The sequence below is a fragment of the Rana temporaria genome, chromosome 4 (assembly GCF_905171775.1).
Source record: "Rana temporaria chromosome 4, aRanTem1.1, whole genome shotgun sequence".
In the NCBI taxonomy this organism is placed as follows: domain Eukaryota; kingdom Metazoa; phylum Chordata; class Amphibia; order Anura; family Ranidae; genus Rana; species Rana temporaria.
The window spans coordinates 21179713-21200936 of record NC_053492.1 but is presented as its reverse complement, the minus strand read 5'-3'; the positions used below and the strand labels follow the sequence as shown (position 1 = coordinate 21200936).

At 46.2% G+C, this 21224-nt stretch overlaps 1 protein-coding gene across 1 annotated transcript in view; it reads right to left on the bottom strand.

The window, feature by feature from the left end:
• Positions 1-21224, bottom strand: part of KIF13B (kinesin family member 13B) — a 375782-nt gene that overhangs the window by 53857 nt on the left and 300701 nt on the right. The window contains exons 34-35 of the mRNA XM_040348102.1: positions 11445-11522; positions 8543-8596 (exon numbers count right to left, since the gene is read on the bottom strand). Coding sequence (XP_040204036.1) covers positions 8543-8596; positions 11445-11522 — 132 coding nt within the window. The remainder of the gene's footprint in view (positions 1-8542; positions 8597-11444; positions 11523-21224) is intronic.

Genomic DNA, 21224 nt, shown 5'->3' with positions numbered 1-21224 from the left:
CACTTCCGTGACATTATCTGACGGTTTCACTGCTCCGTATTGTCGCAAATCGTTTGGAACGCATCGCACATGCGCAGTGCGAAATTTCTCGGCGGAATGTCACTTCCGTAGCAAGATGAGATGGGTAGCCGCATGTGACGAAACACCGTCACATTCGGACGCAAATTTTATCGGTAATTGGTATCGGCGAGTACTTGGTTTAGCTCACAGTCGTAGAGCCCAATGTACAGCAGTGCACCACAACACTATACATTGTGGTGCGCGGAGTTAAATACGCATTTTTTTCATTCACTGTGGCGTGTTAATGCATGTGAATTAACGCAACTGCAACAGACCACTTAAGTGTAAATGGGCCCTCAGGGCTTACAAACACTTTAAACCCTCAAACACATCCCGACAACTAAAATAACGCACATTGTTGAGTTTTGTTCCAACTTAGACTCTAGGAGAGCTGCGGCTGCTGAGGCGACACAGAAGTTCACAAAGCTGTAGACTTTTCTTTTTTTTTTGCCATTGTGTCTCATTTTCAAACCGCATTATCCATTCCAACAGCTCCGTTCACCTTGGGGACAATCCCGCCGCTCCTGCGCACATCGGGCACGTCAAACAAATCTCCTAATCGCTCCCAGTGACAGGACAAATTGCCGGTTTAAAATGGAGGAAACGTTAGGCGAAGCCTGACCGTAGCCAGCCTCTCCCTTTCTCTTGTTAGAGGACAGAATGGTTTACTGTCATAATAAAATTTATGCAGTAAATTCCATTTAGAAAAGCACCCCTGGGATGAGAAATACATGTTCTTCTGAGCAGAATGTTCCTGCGAGGAGCCGAGTCTTGAAAGCAGGTCTGAGAGGAGATGTGCTCATAATGAGAAGGAGGAGAGGAGGAGATTGCTGCACTCAAGGAGATATTTGGACAGCATTAGCCGAGAGTAGAAGGGACATAAAACAGGAAAGTAACTACAGCCAGCGATGTATTTTTAGGCTGTGCGTTGTTAAATCAGGCACCCCGCTGTGCAGGCAGAGAATATTCCTTTGTTGGCATGAAAAACAAAATGTGTTTTGTTGGCGTTGCTTAAGCAGGATCACCTTTAACAGCATAACAGATCCGTATGAAAAAGTTTGGGTACCCCACACTTATTGCATTGGCTAGCCCTGGACGTCGTTTCTTGGCTAGCCCTGGGCGCTGTTCCTTGGCTAGCCCTGGGCGTCGTTTCTTGGCTAGCCCTGGGCGTCGTTTCTTGGCTAGCCCTGGGCGTCGTTTCTTGGCTAGCCCTGGGCGTCGTTTCTTGGCTAGCCCTGGGCGTCGTTTCTTGGCTAGCCCTGGGCGTCGTTCCTTGGCTAGCCCTGGACGTCGTTCCTTGGCTAGCCCTGGACGTCGTTCCTTGGCTAGCCCTGGACGTCGTTCCTTGGCTAGCCCTGGACGTCGTTCCTTGGCTAGCCCTGGACGTCGTTCCTTGGCTAGCCCTGGACGTCGTTCCTTGGCTAGCCCTAGGCGCCGTTAATTGGCCCTAGGCGTCGTTCCTTGCCTAGCCCTGGACGTTGTTCCTTGGCTAGCCCTAGGCGCCGTTAATTGGCCCTAGGCGTCGTTCCTTGGCTAGCCCTAGGCGTCATTCCTTGGCTAGCCCTAGGCGATGTCAATTGGCTAGCCCAGATCACTTTTACTGGCTCGCCCAGATCACTTTTACTGGCTAGCCCTATATCAGGTTTATTGCCTAGTCCTAAACTTAATTTTAAGGGCCATACACACTGGAAAATATTGGGCAGCATCGGCCGGTTAAATAGAAACGGGCTGAAATTCACCCCGTGTGTAGGGAAATATTGGGCAGCATCGGCCGGTTAAATAGAAACGGGCTGAAATTCACCCCGTGTGTAGGGCAGCTGGTCCAACAAAAGCCAGCCAGGGGCATGACTGAAAAAGGTCTGCTGATCAGTGTGTTCTGGTTGGGCGTCCCCCTGTCAGAACACAATAGATCAGTGGGGGAGATTGCTCTACTAACAAACATTGCATAGTTGGTACAGTGGCTTCTCCGGAGCTCTTCTGCTGGGTTGAATGAAAAATAATTAATGGTGTGTACCAGGCTTTAGTGGCTGGCCCTAGGCGTCCTTCATTGGCTGGCCCTAGGCGTCCTTCATTGGCTGGCCCTAGGCGTCCTTCATTGGCTGGCCCTAGGCGTCCTTCATTGGCTGGCCCTAGACGTCCTTCATTGGCTGGCCCTAGACGTCCTTCATTGGCTGGCCCTAGACGTCCTTCATTGGCTATATAATTCAATCATAGGGGCTTAGCATCATATGTGATGTCAACCAGGGTAGACTACATGCAAATACAGCATGCCTTAGGAATACCCACATCTTTAGACAAACACGTCCATCAATGCATTTTGATAAATGCATAACTCTTCATGAGGGAGCCCACTAAATGTTATCAAGGCTGAGGGCTCTTAGGAGGAGTACTATGTACAGCACCCTGCTGGCTCCCCCCACCAGCCATAATCAGCCTGCATTGCATAAAAGGGTCTAAAAAGTATCATTAAAATGGAAAGGATTTAATAATTTTATTAGAATGTTATTGATGGGGGAGGAAGGCTCAGGAAAAAGCAAAAATATAAGCAGATTAAACATCAGCTTTAAATATACACAGCAGAAGCACTGAAGACGTTCTCCAAGCCAACTCAGCCCCTGCTTCCAGCAGTGACATGCAACTCCCTAATCTCCAATATAAAAACAGAGCAGGAGCAGGATGATTTGTGCTTCTGAGAGACTTGAAATTCAGTGTTTCTGCTGTGAACTTTGATCATGATTTGTTCCACAGTGATTGCAGCTAGAGAGGTCAGTGAGGGCTTTGCGTTAAATCTGATTTATTGCTTGTTAAAGAGGAGTTCCACCGAAATTTGGAACTTCCTCTTAACCCACTCCTCTCCCCCTTACATGCCACATTTGGCATGTAATTTTTTTGGGGGGGAGTGGGGGCTTCAGCACGAGTGGGACTTCCTGTCCCACTTCCTCCTTCCTGTAGGCGACTAAGCTTAGTCGCCTTCAGGAAGTGGCTGCTGTAGGCGATCGCCTAGGACACGTCACAGGTCCTAGGCGATCTCCTGGCCAATTACAGGGCGCGGCGCCGGGCCGCGCCGCTCGCATGCGCAGTGCCGCGCCGCTCGCGCAGTGGGTGCCCGGCCGTGAAGCCGAAAGCTGTCACGGCCGGGTGCCCACACTGAAGATGAAGACGCCTGCCGGGGAGGGGGGGAGAGGAGCGGAGCCCCGGCCGGCGCGTCGCTGGAGCGCTGGAGCAGGTAAGTGCCTGTTTATTAAAAGCCAGCAGCTACACTTTTTGTTGCTGCTGACTTTTAATAAACATACAAATGGCTGGAACTCCCCTTTAAGCATATGGAAATCCTTGAATGCACAAAGCCTGGCCACAGGTTCATCCCAAAAGTTGTCCTCAGGATAACAGGGTTTATAAGGCAGCCGGTTCTCTATTACCTGATTTTGGGCTCCGTAAGATTATAGTACTGTAATGGCATCCATTTAACACTTCCACTGCCACCAACGTGAGAAATGTGTGCCCATTTGTGCGGACAATCACTGTTTCAATTTATACCAAAGGTGTTCAAAGGTGTATTTTTATTTTATTTTTATGGTTGAACTGGATGGACTTGTGTCTTTTTTCAACCTGACTAACTATGTAACTATGTTCAGTAGGGTTAAGGTCAGGTAGTGTTGTTGGATGAGAAGACCTGGCTAACAATCAGCATTCAAATCATCCCAAAGGTGTTCAGTAGGGTTAAGGTCAGGGCTCTGTGCAGGACACTCCAGTTTCTCCACACCAAACTGGAATGGGACACTCCATTCCAAATCCATGGCCATTAATAAGGAGTGGTCCCCTTTACAGCTGTAGCAGCCTTCACGCTACTGGGCAGGATTTCTGTGGGAATATGTGCCCATTTGTGAGGTCAGGTGCTGATGTCGGATAAGAAAACCTGGCTCACAAATGGTGTTCAAATTCATCCCAAAGGCGTTCAAGTAGGGTTGGAGTCAGGTACTGACATTGGAGACCTGGCTCACAATCATTGTTCCAATTTATCCCAACAGTTTTCAAGTAGGGTTGAGGTCAGGTACCCATATTCTATAAGACCTGGCCCACAAATGTCGTTCCAATCCATCCCAAGCATGTTCAGAAGGGTTGAGGACAGGTACAGATGTTGTATGAGAAGACCTGGATCACAATCATCCTTCCAATTCATCCCAAAGGTGTTCAAGTAGGGTTGAGGTCAGGTACTGATGTTGAATGAGAAGACCTGAGTAACAGTTGGCATTCCAATTCATCCCAAAGGTGGTCAGCTGTTCAGTAGGGTTGAGGTCTGGCACCGAGGTTGGATGAGAAGACCTGGTTTACAAAGGGCGTTCAATTCATTCTAAAGGTGTTCAGTATGGTTGAGGTCAGGTAGTGACGTTGGATGAGAAGACCTGGCTAACGATCAGTGTTCATTCATCCCAAAGCTGTTCAAGTAGGGTTGAGGTCCAGTACTCATGTTGGATGAGAAGACCTGGCCCACAAATGTCATTACAATTCATCCCAAGCATGTTCAGTAGGGCTGAGGACAGGTGTGGATGTTGTATGAGAAGACATGATTACATTCATCCTTTCAATTCATCCTAAAAGGTGTTCAAGTAGGGTTGAGGTCAAGTAGTGATGTTGGATGAGAAGATCTGGGTCACCAAGGGGCATTCCAGTTCATTCCAAAGGAGTTCAGCAGGGTTGAGGTCAGGCCTCTGTGTAGTCCACTCCAGTCCCTCCACCCCAAACTGCAACGGGACACGCCATTCCAAATCCATGGTCAATCCATAAAGTCTGTGGGAATTTGTGCCCATTTGTGAGGTCAGGCACTGATGTTGGATGAAAAGCCCTGGCCTACAAATGCCATTCCAAATCATCCCAACGGTGTTCAAGTAGGTTTGAGGACAGGTTCTGATGTTGGATGAGAAGACCTGGCTCACAACTAGCATTCCATTTCATCCCAAAGGTGTTCAGTAGGGTTGAGGTCAGGTAGTGACATTGGATAAGATATGACTCGCAATGGGCATTTCAATTTATCCAAAAGGGATCTGGTACTGATGTTGGATGAGAAGACCTTGCCCCCAACTGGCATTTCAATTCATCCCAAAAGGTATTCACTGGGATTGAGGTCAGGACTCTTTACAGGCCACTCCAGGTCCTTCTCAGCAAAACTGTAGAAAGAAAACTCCATAAAGACATGCTTTGGCCAGAGGGGCACAGTCATTCTGGAACAAAAAAAGGTCTTCCTCAAACTATAACCGCAAGATTGGAAGAGTACAATTGTCTCCAGTGTCTTTGTGTGACGTAGTATTCACTGGAAACGCCTGAACTTAATTTGAAAGGGGGATCCACATATTTTGCCCATTCAGTAGGCGTTATAGGTGTCCACAAACCTTTGACTGCACAGTATATATTATGTTATAATAATGCTTTCATATTTAAACAATCTAAGTAAAGCCTCATAAACACGACCGGACTTCCATCTGACTTTTCCGTGGATTTCTGTCCGAAGGGCGTTGGCCGTGAACTTGTTCTGCATACACACGGCAGACAACTTTCACTAAATCACGTGTTTTTTCAGCTCTTTACCGCCACCCTGTGGGCAACTTCTGCTATTGTTGGCTGATCTTTAGCATTGATTCTGAGCATGCGTGTTTGTACTTTGGACTTTAGATAGGATAAGATTTTGCTCCATTGGACATTTGTTGCTGGAAAGTTTGTCCGATGAAAGAGAAAAAGGTTGTCCGATGTAGCGTAAACACGGTCGGATTGTCCGCTAAAACAGGTCCGTCTGACATTTGTTGTCAAAAAGTCAACAAAGTTGGCCATAAACGTCATTCGCACCACATGGTTTTAAAAGTGGACTGCAGCACTAATCTGCTGACTCGAAATATCATAAGAAATATAAAACATCAAACAAAGCTGGGTATAATGTTTTATATTATTCACAGCTGCAAATATTTCTGCCCAAGTTTTTCTAACAGACCTTTCGCCCCCCTCCAACCGAACATTCTACAGCTGGAGGCTCATCCATTGCCCCATCTAGTGGCCAAGGGTAGGAAGAACGGCGAAAAGTCTGGAGATGGTACAATGGGTCTGAGCTCCAGACAGCCTGCAGCAGACTTTATTTGAATGATTGACTACCTGTCTTCAGCACCGGAGTGATAAATGGTTTCGTAGTGAGACAAATTCCACCTTTCCTGTAACCGTATCGATGAAGGAACTTCAAGTAGAGAGTCGGGAAAGACAAAATGCTCCCTTTTATTGTGAAGTGCTTGACTTTTTTTTCCCTTTCGGAGCCAATCTGCCGATTGATTTTTGGAACAAACTGAATCTGCACAATTATTAAAGGGTCAGTCCGCCTGACTCTGACAATATGGTATTGGATGGGTGGCAGCAAGCTGAAAATCCTCCGGTTGCTACACACGACCTCGGGGCTGCTCACCTTCTGTTGTCATTAGGAGTCTCATTCTTCCAAATTCATTAAAACTGAACTCCAGGCAAAACACTAAATACACAGATGAATTACATACAAGGGTGCATTTTTTTAAACAGTCCTGCTAAAGGATTTGTGTTGATGTCCATCCAGTCCTGATATTTGAGCAGTTCTGCCACATAGCACAGTTCTGTCTGTACTGGCAGGGCAGGAAACCTGATGTTTTTATGTTGCAGTTAAATGACACTTACGGGTCTTGTCTCTTCCTGAGCATGTGATTGGACAATAAAAATGAGAAGCAGCACACTGATGAGTTCATCCTTCTGTCACTCTGCTCTCTCCTCCAATTTGCCTTGCCACAAAAGTTACAGGCTCCTTTTGTTGCTTCTCCCTCTCTCAGTCTGAGAATTGCTATGCAGGGATTGCAAAAGGCTGATACCAGGTCAAAATCATGTAAACTGTTAGTATTAAAGACAGTACAATTATGTAATAATGAATGCAGAGCTGCATTAATCTGCAGATGTTTACTGGTTCACTGGCTGCCGGGTTGGGTCCATTGCCTCCCTGGCTGCCGGGTTGGGTCCATTGCCTCCCTGGCTGCCAGGTTGGGTCCATTGCCTCCCTGGCTGCCAGGCTGGCCCATTGCCTCCCTGGCTGCCAGGCTGGCCCATTGCCTCCCTGGCTGCCAGGCTGGCCCATTGCCTCCCTGGCTGCCAGGCTGGCCCATAGCCTCGCTGGAGGCCAGGTTGGCCCATTGCCTCGCTGGAGGCCAGGTTGGCCCATTGCCTCGCTGGAGGCCAGGTTGGCCCATTGCCTCGCTGGAGGCCAGGTTGGCCCATTGCCTCGCTGGAGGCCAGGTTGGCCCATTGCCTCGCTGGAGGCCAGGCTGGCCCATTGCCTCGCTGGAGGCCAGGCTGGCCCATTGCCTCCCTGGCTGCCAGGCTGGCACATTGCCTCCCTGGCTGCCAGGCTGGCCCATTGCCTTCAATACTTTAGGCCCCGTACACACGAGAGGATTATCCGCTGGAAACGGTCCTCCGGACCGTTCCAGCAGATGAATCCTCTGGCAGATTTTGATCTGATGGTTGTACTAACCATATGATCGAAATCCACGCGGAATCCATCCGCGGTGACGTGCCGCGCCGTCGCCGCGATGATGACACGGTGACGTGCGAGACGCTGGAAGATAAAGACTTTCACGCATGCGTCGAATCATTACGACGCATGCGAGTGAGAGGAGCGGACGGATTGATCCGGTGAGTCTGTACAGACCACCGGATCAATCAGCTGGACAGGATTCCAGCGGATAGATTTCTTAGCATGCTAAGAAATTTTTATCCGCTGGAAATCCATCGGCTGGAATTTTATCCGCCGATAAATGTCCGCTCAGACGTACACACCACCGGATCTATCCGCTGGAACTGATCCGCGGATCAATTCCAGCGGATAGATCCGGTGGTGTGTACGAGGCCTGAGGTTTCTAGTCTCGGACAAGCATGCAAATCAGGAAAGACAGTCGAAACTTCTCATTAAAGCAATAAAATACAATACAGTGCCAAGGACTCAATCGAGCGTACAATGTGGTCAATAGTTGGTCTACACATTTCACAGGAATACCTGCTTCATCAGGACCATTCAAGCCTCAAAAAAGTCTGATGAAGTGGATTATCCCATGAAATGTGTAGACCAACTGTTGACCTCACTGTACCCTTGATTGAGTTCTTTGCACTGTATGGTATTTTATTGCTTTGCAGGCCTCCGTGGGCCATTTTTAATATGAGATTTTGTAATAAAATTTACATTTTATTGCATTTGGTTTACTGATTTTGATTTTCACTATCGAAGGTATAATCAAAGTCCCTACTATTTAAATTTTGGTACATTTATGATTTTGGGATGATGCCTTCTAAAGTAGCGTATGATCTTAGCACTTCAACTATATCCCTTTGGGCATTTGTAGACTTTTAAAAGCCTGATGTAACCGAGAGTCACAGAGTTTGCCATTTTTTCCTGCTGCCCACCCCTCTGGAAAGATCTATTTCTCCAAGCGCTTACCCTGTTATTAGCCAGGCTTTGATGACCTCCCAGGTCCTGTCGGCTGCCTGATAGCTGGAAAGAGAAAAAACACAAACAATTAGCCAAATTGTAAATATATTAACCTGTTAATTTAAAGCCAAAACTGGATTTCCATCATCAGAACCCATAGAAACACAACGTTTGACACACAAACACCTCTTGCAAAGAACATTTTATTGTCTTTGTCGGTCCTGTTGGGGCTTAGGCTATTATGACAAAGTGCAATAATATGAAATAATGTAAAATGGAGCATATGTTAGGTGGTGACTGCATTCTACCCCGAAAAAAATAAATAATCTGTGGGCAATACAGGGAAAGTCGCCACTTTGTATCTGCCTATAGGCCTACGATGCCTAATGGTAAATCTGGCCATGTCTAACCACTTGTCTACCGAAGCAATTTAAAAAAAAAAAGCCAATGCTTCCGACGGTGACGTCATTCTACGCAAATTCCTATTCGCGAACGACTTACGCAAACGACGTAAAAATGTCAAATTTCTACGCGGGAAGGACGGCCATACTTAACATTGAGTACGCCTCATAACAGTAGCTTTAACTATATGCCGGGAAAAGCCGAACGAAAACGACGTAAAAAAATGCGCCGGCCGGACGTACATTCGTGGATCGCCGTAAATAGCTAATTTGCATACTCGACGTGGAATTCGACGGTAACGCCACCTAGCGGCCGCCGAAATATTGCACCTTAAGATCCGACGGCGTACTAAGACGTACGCCTGTCGGATTGAGCCGAGATGCCGTTGTATCTTGTTTTGTAGATACAAAACAAAGATACGACACAGGAATTTTAAAATTACGCCGGCGTATCAATAGATACGCCGGCGTAATCCTTTTGTGGATCTGCCCCTAGGTTTTTACCAGCTATACTGCAGACGTTGCAAAAGGCCAGAGCCATCAGAAATGGTAAGTATGGACGAGAGGGACCCAGGTCTTATATTGAGGAGGTATTGAGGGAGTTCTTTTTTCAAATCTATGGCCTGTTATTGAATATACACAGACTGCCCGACACTAGATTTTTACCAGCTGGACCCCAGATGTTGTAGGAAGCCAGAGCTATCAGAAATATTAAGTTTGGACCTGCTGGAATGGGGGGGGGGGGGGGAGACCCAGAGCTTTGTATTACGGAGGCTAGGGAAGCATAGAGGGAAGGCCTTTGGTGCGTTATTGAGGCACAGGCTGCCCGACACTAGATTTTTACCAGCTGGGCTGCAGACATTGTAGGAGACCAGAGCCATCAGAAATGGTAAGCAAGGACCTGCTGGAAAGGAGGGGGGGGAATGGATATTTGTATTAAAGAGGCTAAGAAGGCATAGATGGAATTCTTTTTTCCAAGTCTTTGGCGCATTAATAAACAAGCACAGGCTTCCCCACACAGTTTTTTCCAGCTGGACTGCAGACATTGTAGGAGACCAGAGCTATCAGAAATGGTAAGTATGGACCTGCTGGAAGGGGAGACCTGGATCTTTGTATTGAGGAGGCTAGGGAGGTATAGAGGGAGTTATTTTTTCAAGTCTTTGGGGCTTTAATAAGCAGGCAAAGACTGCCCAACACTAGATTTTTACTAACTGGACTGCAGACATTGTAGGAAGCCAAAGCCATCAGAAATGGTAAGTATGGACGGGAGGGACCCAAGTCTTGCATTGAGGAGGCATAGAGGGAGTTCTTTTTTCAAGCCTAATGGCCTGTTAATGAACATGCACAGACTGCCCGACACTAGATTTTTACCAAATGGACTGCAGACATTGTAGGAGACCAAAGCCATCAGAAATGGTAAGTATGGATGGGAGGGACCCAATTCTTGTATTGAGGAGGTATAGAGGAAGTTCTTTTTTCAAATCTATGGCCTGTTAATGAACATGCACAGACTGCCCGACACTAGATTTTTACCAAATGGACTGCAGACATTGTAGGAGACCAGAGCCATCAAAAATGGTAAGTATGGACGGGAGGGACCCAAGTCTTGCATTGAGGAGGCATAGAGGGAGTTATTTTTTCAAGTCTATGGCCTGTTAATGAACATGCACAGACTGCCCGACACCAGATTTTTACCAGCTGGACGGCAAACATTGCAGGAGACCAGAGCCATCAGAAATTATAAGTATTGACCTGCTGGAAGGGGAGACCTGGATCTTTGTATTGAAGAGGGTAGAAAGACGTTGAGAGAATTTTTCCGTCAAACCTTGTCATTTACTTTAAGAGAAATGCAAATATATTTTTCTTTTGTCTCCTATGCAGAAGCTCAGCCTCCATCTGATAACACCCCCACCCCCGTACTCCCCATTCCTTCCCTTTTAGATGACTTTGCCAGAGTAAAACCATATGTCATCCTTTAACTTCACAGAAGCCGAGCAGAGAGCAGCTTTCAAGAGAATAACATTCCAAATGAAGTGTATTTCCTACATTTATTTTACTGGGACTGTAATTTGATGCTTTCAGTGATCTCTGTACTTCATGTAGGTTTGATATAATATGATAATGAATGCATTAAAATTATTATTATTCCATCCATGCCACTGAAAATGTTTTATTTCAGTGATGGATATACTGTGGAGGTCAAGGCCTATAGGAGACCTGGCTGTACAAAGAGAGAGCGGCACACGCAATAATTGGATCAGACGGTTTTGGACAATTTACTTCGCTTGGCTGTTAACATTAGAATTTTATTTTTATTTTATATATAAAAAAAAAGTTTTTATTTTTGGATTGAACAGTTTGTGCAGCATTTGTCAAAAAAGCAGGCATAGCATGGGCAATGCTGTGAAAGGGAAAAAGGTTGTTTTTTTCTTTTATTTGTGCGAATAAAAGATTTGGGCGTTTGCAGTAAAAAAATAAAATAAAATAAATAAAAAGTTAAAAGAACTTACTCTGTGAACATTAGGTGAACTTAAACTCCTCCGATGTAGCTTTCCTTTCCCCGATAATTGCTCTTTCACTGCCACCTCCTGGAAGGGTAAAAAGTGATTTGTGATTAAAAGTTTAATATAAGCTCTGCTGTCTTTTAAAATGCAATTTGAACATGAGTATTTTTTTTAAAAGGTAAATATTTTTAAAAAACTACAGCCACCACTTCTATTAAAGAGGAGCTCCAGCCCCCCCTGAAAAAATAAAAGTCAACAGTTACAGTGATCCAGCGATGTTGTCACCTGAGCCGATTCTTCAATTGTCTTCAGGTGCCAATGTTCTGTCAAAATAGCCAGCTCGTCAAACTCCAACTACTTGACTTCCAGTTTCTTTAAACCAGGGGTGGTCAACCAGTGGCCCGCCACCTCCTGTATTGGAATGGCGAATTGGCAAGCAAAGATTGCAGGTTGCCAACCCGCCATACCACAGCATCAGTGTTGTGATAAGAAGCTGGTGGTAGAGGAAGAAAGCGACTGCAGAGCAGAGCCCCATAAGCCGATGCTTCCTCTACAGCGCCGGCTTTTGCCACAGGCGGAGTCTATGGCAAAGTTCAGCTAACCCACAGGATAGACAGCTGCACTCGCGGTATAGGTAAACCGCAGTGTGAAAGCAGTCTTAAGCCCTTTTCACACGATCAGCCCAACCAAATGGGACCCTCAATTCACCACTACAGAGCGACAGATGTCCGTTTATGCCCTCCAATCCAAAAAACGTTTGTCCCCTTCCATCTGGGTGGATCGGAGGGCCTATAGAGTAGCTGTGACCGGTCATCTGTCCGCTCCGCTCATTGTGGGCCGCGACTGGTTACCAAGTTGCTTAAGTGGACCTGGCTCTTAAAAAGGTTGGGCACCCCTGCTTTAAACCATCAGTAATTGGAGATTTTGTAATTGGACAAAACACCAGCAAACAAATTGGGTGCGGTGCATGCTATTATGAGCGGATTGTTACTTCGCTCCGATACTAGCCAACAAAATGACCGCCCCCAAGGCGACGGCAACTTTGTCTTTGTTAGCCGCTGTGCTGTTAAAACAGCTAAATCTTCCTGTACTGGACTGCATTCGGTTCCTGGTGTTGTGTCCAAACAGCAATTTGTCAAAATCTCCAATTACTGATGGTTTAAATAAACCAGAAGTGACGCGGTTGAAGCTTTTGACCAGTTGGCTAATTTGACAGAACCCCGGCATCTCTAGTAAGGGAAACAAAGTGAAGACCTGTGTTGTGACCCAGAAGACTGCAGGGGAAGGAAGGGGGGGCTAAACATCCGGGTCAGATCGCCACAGTGATCTGAGCTGTAAGTGGGAGAGGGTACCTGCCAAGACCAGGGTACCCCCCCTCTCCAAAAAAGTGCCAAATGTGGCAGTGGATGGGGGGTTTGCAAACAAGTGGAGCTTGCACTTTTGGGTGGAACTCCACTTTAAGATCAGCTTTTACTTTTGGATGCTGTAAAGAAGAGTTAAAGCCCCTGTCACTATTTTATTGTTGGTTGTAACTTCATTGTGGGGGCTCACACCCTGCATTTGTCTTGGTGACCATCGCCACAAGTGGAAAATCCCCAAAATGTTGGGTTTTCACAGAAATACAAGTGAAATCTTCAATCATTGTTCCAGTTACAGCTAAAAGGGGACGACTTCTTATTTTGGAAAGATTTCTTCTTCATTTCTTGTCACATTTATGATAGGAACTCTCAATAAGACACAAATGGCAAAAAAAAAAAAAAAAAAAACTGACTGGCCATAGATATATCTGTGGAGGTTCTAATTGCTCCAGGTCACTGTATATATAGTAGTTACTCACATTCAGTTTGCCTTGTTCTGTGATGTTAAAGATGTTTCCTAGCTTATCCAGGCCACATCTTTAGCTCCAATGAGTATCATTTATATAGACACCTTAATCAAATCACCATGCAATGACCCAAGGCAGGTGCTGATTGTCTAAGAACATGGTGGGTGGTGTGAAAGTTGTGGAACCCGCCACGTTCCCGATAGTTAATACATGGATATACTTTAGACCAGGCATGTCCAAAGTTTGGCCTGCGTTCCGGTTTTGAACAGCCAGCCTGGTTATTTGGCTGCCTTGGATTGGGTCTAAAAAGTCTTTGCATGATGTAGTGTTCACAATAACCTTCACTGGAAATACATAAAACAATTCTTTTTTAGAGGAAGGGCCGCATACTTTGGCCTATATATAGGTGTGATGGTCAATCTTTTGGCCATACAGTGCATCATGATTGGATGTTGGCTTTCTCATATGGTGGAGTGATGGCTATCTTGAATGCTCACTAGCAACCTTTGAGGAAGCAGGACGGAGAGTTAACCTACAGAAATAACTAAAGTTGTACTAGTCAGCTTTAGTTGCTTTTTGTATGCTACAGCAAGCTCTCTGACATTTTATTAATTTAACGTTTAGGAAATGAAATTCTGCATCAATAAACAGCTTGCTCCCTCCACTAAAGGTCCTCTGTATTCAGAGTCCAGTCAGAAGCTCAATGCGAGTCACAGACCGGGCCCCATATCTGTAATTAGTTGAGAATCAGGCCACATGTTAATGGATGCTCAGTTGTCAGGCAGGCCGGAGATGAGACAAGTATCATTGTGATCTCGGCAGGACGCCAGCTCTGACTCAAGCCTGGATGTAAAATGCTGCTTCCTGACGCAGGTTAAAAGGAGGAAATGCCCTTTATGTGGATATAAAAAGTAATGAATACATTTTCACAGCAGGTGAGAGAGAGGCAGGGAATCTGGCTCCGGATGCAAAGCAATATTATAAAACTGTTGAAATTTCAGCCACCTCATAGAATCCAATAAAAAAAAGAAGTTAGTGTGTTTAGAACACTTTAGAACATTAAAATCTGAATATGTACAATATGACTGCTTAAAAGTCAATTCAACTGAAAACTGAGATTTTCTTTTTGCATGGTCACTGGCTGTATAAATCCCCATTCCATGGATATGAAGTGAGATGATTGAAGAGACCGGCTGTCTGAGAAACGCATTCTATGGCCTTGTGGGAGGGGCAATTATATGTCACACCCACAAGCTCTATGCTTGAGTGTCAGGTTTTCTCTCACTTTCACGCAGCCAGCACCACAGCCACTCCGTCTCCAGACTCTGCCCTAAATTAGGGTGACCAGACATCTCCAGTTTCAGGGGACAGTCCCCGGATTGAGGAACCTGTCCCCGGACCAAGTCTGTCCCCAGTTTAGTCCCTGGATTGGAACAGGGGCTGGAGCAATTTCAAAGACAGTCAGTGCAGAATTAAAAAGACCTATTCTGAATTACACACCCCTACTCCACCACTCCTACTAGCTTAGGGGGGGTGTATTTTTTTACATTATCTGTGCCTCTTTCTGATGATCATGTGTTGGTGGGATCGGAGGGAATATTTCTTCAGCTTCGCTCGCATGTTCTTCTGCCTTGGCTCAAGTCCCAGTCAGCTGCCTGCCTGCTTATCTCCTTGCCTTCCCTGGTGGAGTGATCTTCCTCCCCTTCCCACCCAGTAGTAGCCGGGGCCCAGAGAGTAAGACTTGACAGGCTGTGAGGTGGGCGGCAACACGCAGAGAGTCGCCGATTGCCGCCATTACTAGTAACAAAAAAAATGTCCCCGGATTTCATTTAAAAAATCTTGTCACCTTACCCTAAATGGCCTGCCTGTGTGCTTCTCGGTGTTCGAGCAACATGTCACATACTCGAAGCCAGACCACTTCTGTTCTCCAACAATGCTTCTATTGTGTACCTGTGTCTCGAGGGGTCCACACCGCTTTCTAGTGTGTATCCCAGCCTGCTTCCAGCCTTGTGTTCCCAATGTCCCCCCAGCCCGCTTCCAGCCTTCTCTTCCCAGTGTCCCCCCAGCCTGCTTCCAGCCTTCTCTTGCCAGTGTCCCCAGAGCCTGCTTCCAGCCTTGTGTTCCAGGTGTCCCCCAGCCTGCTTCCAGCCTTGTGTTCCAGGTGTCCCCCAGCCTGCTTCCAGCCTAGTGTTCCCAGCATCACCCAGCCTAGTGTTCCCAATGTCCCCCAGCCCGCTTCGAGCCTAGTGTTCCCAGTGTCCCCCAGCCTGCTTCCAGCCTAGTCTTCCCAGTGTCCCCCAGCCTGCTTCCAGCCTAGTCTTCCCAGTGTCCCCCAGCCCTCTTCCAGCCTTCTCTTCCCAGTGTCCCCCCAGCCTGCTTCCAGCCTTCTCTTGCCAGTGTCCCCAGAGCCTGCTTCCAGCCTTGTGTTCCAGGTGTCCCCCAGCCTGCTTCCAGCCTTGTGTTCCAGGTGTCCCTCAACCTGCTTCCAGCCTAGTGTTCCCGGTGTCCCCCAGCCTGCTTCCAGCCTAGTGTTCCCAGCATCACCCAGCCTAGTGTTCCCAATGTCCCCCAGCCCGCTTCGAGCCTAGTGTTCCCAGTGTCCCCCAGCCTGCTTCCAGCCTAGTCTTCCCAGTGTCCCCCAGCCTGCTTCCAGCCTTCGCTTCACAGTGTCCCCCCAGCCTGCTTCCAGCCTTCGCTTCACAGTGTCCCCCCAGCCTGCTTCCAGCCTTCGCTTCACAGTGTCCCCCCAGCCTGCTTCCAGCCTTCTCTTCCCAGTGTCCCCCCAGCCTGCTTCCAGCCTTCTCTTCCCAGTGTACCCAGAGCCTGCTTTCAGCCTTGTGTTTCAGGTGTCCCCCAACCTGCTTCCAGCCTAGTGTTCCCGGTGGCCCCCAGCCTGCTTCCAGCCTAGTGTTCCCGGTGTCCCCCAGCCTGCTTCCAGCCTCGTGTTCCCGGTGTCCCCCAGCCTGCTTCCAGCCTAGTGTTCCCAATGTCCCCCAGCCTGCTTCCAGTCTTCTCTTCCCAGTGTCCCCCAAGCCTGCTTCCAGCCCAGTGTTCCCAGTGTCCCCCCAGCCCGCTTCTGCTGTCCCCCAGAATGCTTTCAGCCTTCTCTTCCCAGTTTCCCCCAGCCTGCTCCCAGCCTTGTGTTCCCAGTGTCCCTCAGCCTGCTTCCAGCCTTGTGTTCCCACTGTCCCCCAGCCTGCATCTGTTGCCCCCCAGCCTGTGTTCCCAGTGTTCCAGCCTTGCATCACCCAGTGTCCCCCAGCCTGCTTCAAGCCTTCTGTTCCCAGTGTTCCCCAGCCTGCTTCCAGCCTTGTGTTCCCAGCATCTCCGAGCCTGCTTCCAGCCTTGTGTTCCCAGCATCTCCGAGCCTGCTTCCAGCCTTGTGTTCCCAGCATCTCCGAGCCTGCTTCCAGCCTTGTGTTTCCAGTGTCCCCCAGCCTGCTTCCACCACCTGTGAAAGGGAATTCCACGTCCTTGCCGCTCTTACAGTAAAGAACCCTCTACGTAGTTTAAGGTTAAACCTCTTTTCTTCTAATTTTAATGAGTGGCCATGTATCTGGTTAAACTCCATTCAGCGAAAAAGTTTTATCCCTATTGTGGAGTCACCAGTATGGTATTTGTAAATTGAAATCATATCCCCTTTCAAGCGTCTCTTCTCCAGAGAGAATAAGTTCAGTGCTCACAACCTTTCCTCATAACCAATTACCTCCATACCCTTTATTAGCTTTGTTGCCCTTCTTTGTACTCGCTCCATTTCCAGTACATCCTTCCTGAGTGCCCAGAATTGGACAGTATACTCCAAGTGCGGCTGGACCAGAATCTTGTAGAGCGGGAGAATTATTTTATCTCTGGAGTTAATCCTCTTTTTAATACTTGGTTATGGTGAACGGGCTCTTACCCCCCATGTGCAATAGCCCTGAGGGTGAATTTGACTTCAGAATAAACAGCATGTCACCCTGTTAATGGCTCTAATGACAGAATCAACGAGTATTAAAAATATGTTACAGGGAAGATTTAGAAAAACTACAAAAAGTTCTACTTTAAAATGATCAATCTATAATACTACAAGGTTTTAGCTTTATTTGGTTCATATCTCCATGAAAGAACAGTTTATAAAACATTAAAGATTAATTCACAATCCAGTTACACAATCTACAAAAGTAATTTCACATTTTCCTTTGCATTCACATTAAACAGGAGACAAATAAATTTTCCAGGTTACGTTGCATGAACCTAGATAACGTTGGTAGGATAATTACATGTTAGAGAGTACAGAAATGTGCAAAAAAAAAATAACGATTAGCTAATAAAAAAAAACTATGACATGGAATAACCATGGTTGAAATGGGCAAGACAGATTTTGCACTCTTCTAGCCCGGAACCAGGAGGGGGGAAATCCCATATGACGATACCCCTCAAATCCTCTAAATGGATATCTGAGGTGGAGGCGGTCATCTGATAACGCGATATGAGGTAGTTATGGTGGCATCAGAACAGATATACAGCCATTGGACCCTCAGTCCTGAAATAATTGAGGAGTGACATGTGTCCGTTGAGATCCCTGTTTCAATGAATCCATACATATTACGTTTTGGATGGATTAATACTTTAATACCGAAGCACTTCCCAAACAATGGACAGCCAACTCAAAACCTTATTCCTCTTTCTACATGTAGGACACCAAGTTGAATGCTCTAAAAGTACAGTACCACTGTAGGCTTTGATATGATTGGGGGCTATCAACACAATTCTGTTGATCAAGACTTCCTTGATAAATAACATCAAATAGAAGGGCAATCAACTGCCTGGGAAATGGATTAGAAGCAATACAAATGCTACTAGAAAATGATCAGATTGTACTTCTTTTTATAACAGTATGGCAAGCAATGAGGTAGCACTCATAGAAGTTCATCATTGTAGACCATTTATTAGCAAACAGGAGAGACAACCAGAACAAAAAAATAATGCAAACAGCCTATGGTCCGCAACAGAAATTTGCCAATGTTATTCCAACTCCACTCTTTTTATGGTCGGTTGTAAAGGTTATTTTTTTTTTTTTAAATAACAAACATGTTATACTTACCTCCACTGTGCAGCTCGTTTCGCACAGAGTGGCCATGATCCTGGACTTCTGGGGTCCCTCGGCGGCTGTCTCAGCTTCTCCCTGCAAGAGCCAACCCCCGTTCTGGAAAGCGCTCTGCCAAGGGGGTTAGCTTGCGGGCGCGCTCCGTGTGATATAGTGGCGGCCATAGCCACCAAGTGTATCGCTCGCCCCCATGAAAAGCTGAGAACAGTTGAGAAGACAGGGGCGAAAAGTCAGCGCGTTCACGACGTTGGACTTTCGAGGGCTCAGGTAAGTAAACCGGCGGGCTGGGGGGCTTGTAAGCATCGGATGTTTTTTCACCTTAATGCATAGGATGCATTAAAGTAAAAAAATGTGAAGCTTTTACAAATCCTTTAAGATCTCCAGGACGTGAATATAGAGAAGAAAATCAGCTTTCTTTTGGAGTGTTTGCTCGGTAACCTTTAACTCTGATAACCCACTAAATTAATGAGCTTACATATTTTATATAAACCAACTTAAATTTCTTTTCACAGAAAATACTTAAATGTCTCCAGAGACTCTAGGATAGCTTTTTTCAACCAGGGTTCCTTGGAACTCTTGGGTTCCTTCAGAGATGCGTGAGGTTTCTTGAACAATGAGCAATTTCTACCCATCAGATAAATGACCACTACCCGCAATGATCTTTTTTTTAGCTATCTGTAAGGAACACAATATTCCGACCACCAATGTAGGAAACATTCTCCTTACTGACCACCACACTAGGGTATCATAAGCTGTAAATACAGTAATTTTTGGCAGGGTTTCCCAGAGAAGTGAAATTTATTTTAGGGGTTCCTCCGTGTTGAGAAAGGCTGCTCGAGGATATTTGCACAGCAAAAAGTATGTTGCCATTTAATGACTGCACACCTATTAAAATAGATCAACATTAGGATCCACTGTTTGTGGTCAACGACGCAGAATCATTAGGTCTGTTCAAATAAACTTTACAATTCCACCAACTTTTCATAGCAAAAGATCAATTCTAGCCAAGCTGTCCAGTACAGTCCAACAGAGATCTTTCTTTTTAGCTTTTCTCCAAGTTGTCTAGTTTTTGGTCACAATAAAACAAGTTCTGAGCATTTGGCAATTGAGGTTACAATGACGCTGCACCCAATTGCTCAATCGTTGGCCAAGAAACAGATCAAATCGCCTGGACTAATAAACTTTGTATTCATCAAGCTGTCCAATACAACCGAACCGACATGGTTCTTTCTAGAAGAGTCCATTTTTTCCCCGCAAGTCATCCAGTGGTTTGTCACAATAAAAGAAGTTCTTTGTGCTTGGCTGTTGAGGTTAATTTGATGCTGCACCCAATTGCTCAATCATTGGCCAAGAAACAGGTCAACACGCTTGGACCACTAAGCTTTGTATTCATCAAATTGTGCCGTACAATCCAACAGAGATGGTTCTTTCTAGAAGAGTCCACTTTTTCTCCAAGTCATCCATGGTTTGTTCACAATAAAATAAGTTCTTCATGTTCGGCTGTTGAGGTTAAAATGATGTTGCAGTGAATTGCTCAATCATTGGGCAGAAACAGGTCAAGTCGCCTGGACCAATAAGCTTTGTATTCATCATAGTCTCGTAGGGGGCTACTGCTGCGTGGTGCCGGTCTGAAATTCTCCTGTGGCATCTTTATATCATCCCAGCTTTGCTGGAACAACATAGGTGGGGCTGACACTCTTCTGTTCTGTTCCCATCGGAAGGAGGGAAAGTCTGATTGCTGTTGTGCGTTACGTCTGGGCTGTGTCTTCTCGCTCACGGCCCCAGACTTGCCTTCATCCAAGCGGCATGGATAACGATATCCTCTGCCTATTGGGCAGAACGCCTGCAGGAGAGGTGGAGTGAAAAGTGTTAAAGAGATTCTCCAGAATGCCGTTAAAGCTTTTTCCACATATTCACAGAGATGCAGGCAACTTACAGCCTTCAGCTCATTAACTTCTAAGGGAAAGTGAAGTGCTGTTTGAAAGGCTGAACCTTTATCTGTGACCATGCTGAGATGACCTACTTGTAAAATAGGAGCCACTGCCATAGATCATCACAAAGCTGAAAAGGTGTCTAGGTCGGCAACTTCACCAATATCCAGTCTTTCTCAGCATAGGTTGATTTCAGATAAGGCCTCTGATTTCACAAAGCCCTCAGCCCTCACATGAAGTTAATGAGTTGTTAGTCACTTAACTGTGACTTCTGTAGGCGGAAAGAGTTCAACTCTAGTTCCTGGAGAACCACTATAACATCTTCTGGCACCCTACTCTACGGCAGACAAAATACAGATCTGGTCCGAGGAGTCCTACAATAACGTAGGACTTGAGCCTGGTACACACAATCGGATTTTCCACGGACAAAGCGTAGGACTTTTGTTCGAAGGGCGTTGGCCATGAACTTGTCTTGCATACAAACGGCAAAGAATTGTCGGCCAAACACAAAACTACGTGGTTTTTCAGCTCTTTCGTGCCATCCTTTGGGCAACGTCTGCTAATGTTGTGTTATGGTGAGCATTGCTTCTGAACATGCGTGTTTTTACTTTGGACTTTTGTACACGCGATCGAAAAATCAGACAACACACAATTGTTGGCAGAAAATTTTAAAGCATGCTATCCAACTTTTGTCCATGAAAAATCCGACAACAATTGTCCGATGGAGCATACAAACGGTCGGATTTTCTGCCAACAGCCTGTCATCACACAATTCCCGTCAAAAAATCCGATCGTGTGTACGAGGCTTAAGTCTAACCTATGGCTCCAAAAAATAAAATCCAGTATACAAGAAACAACTATTCTGGGCACCACTATAGACAGATCTGTGGCAGAATCTCTATAAACACATTCCTGGGGTTTTATGCAGACGAGTACCAACACAA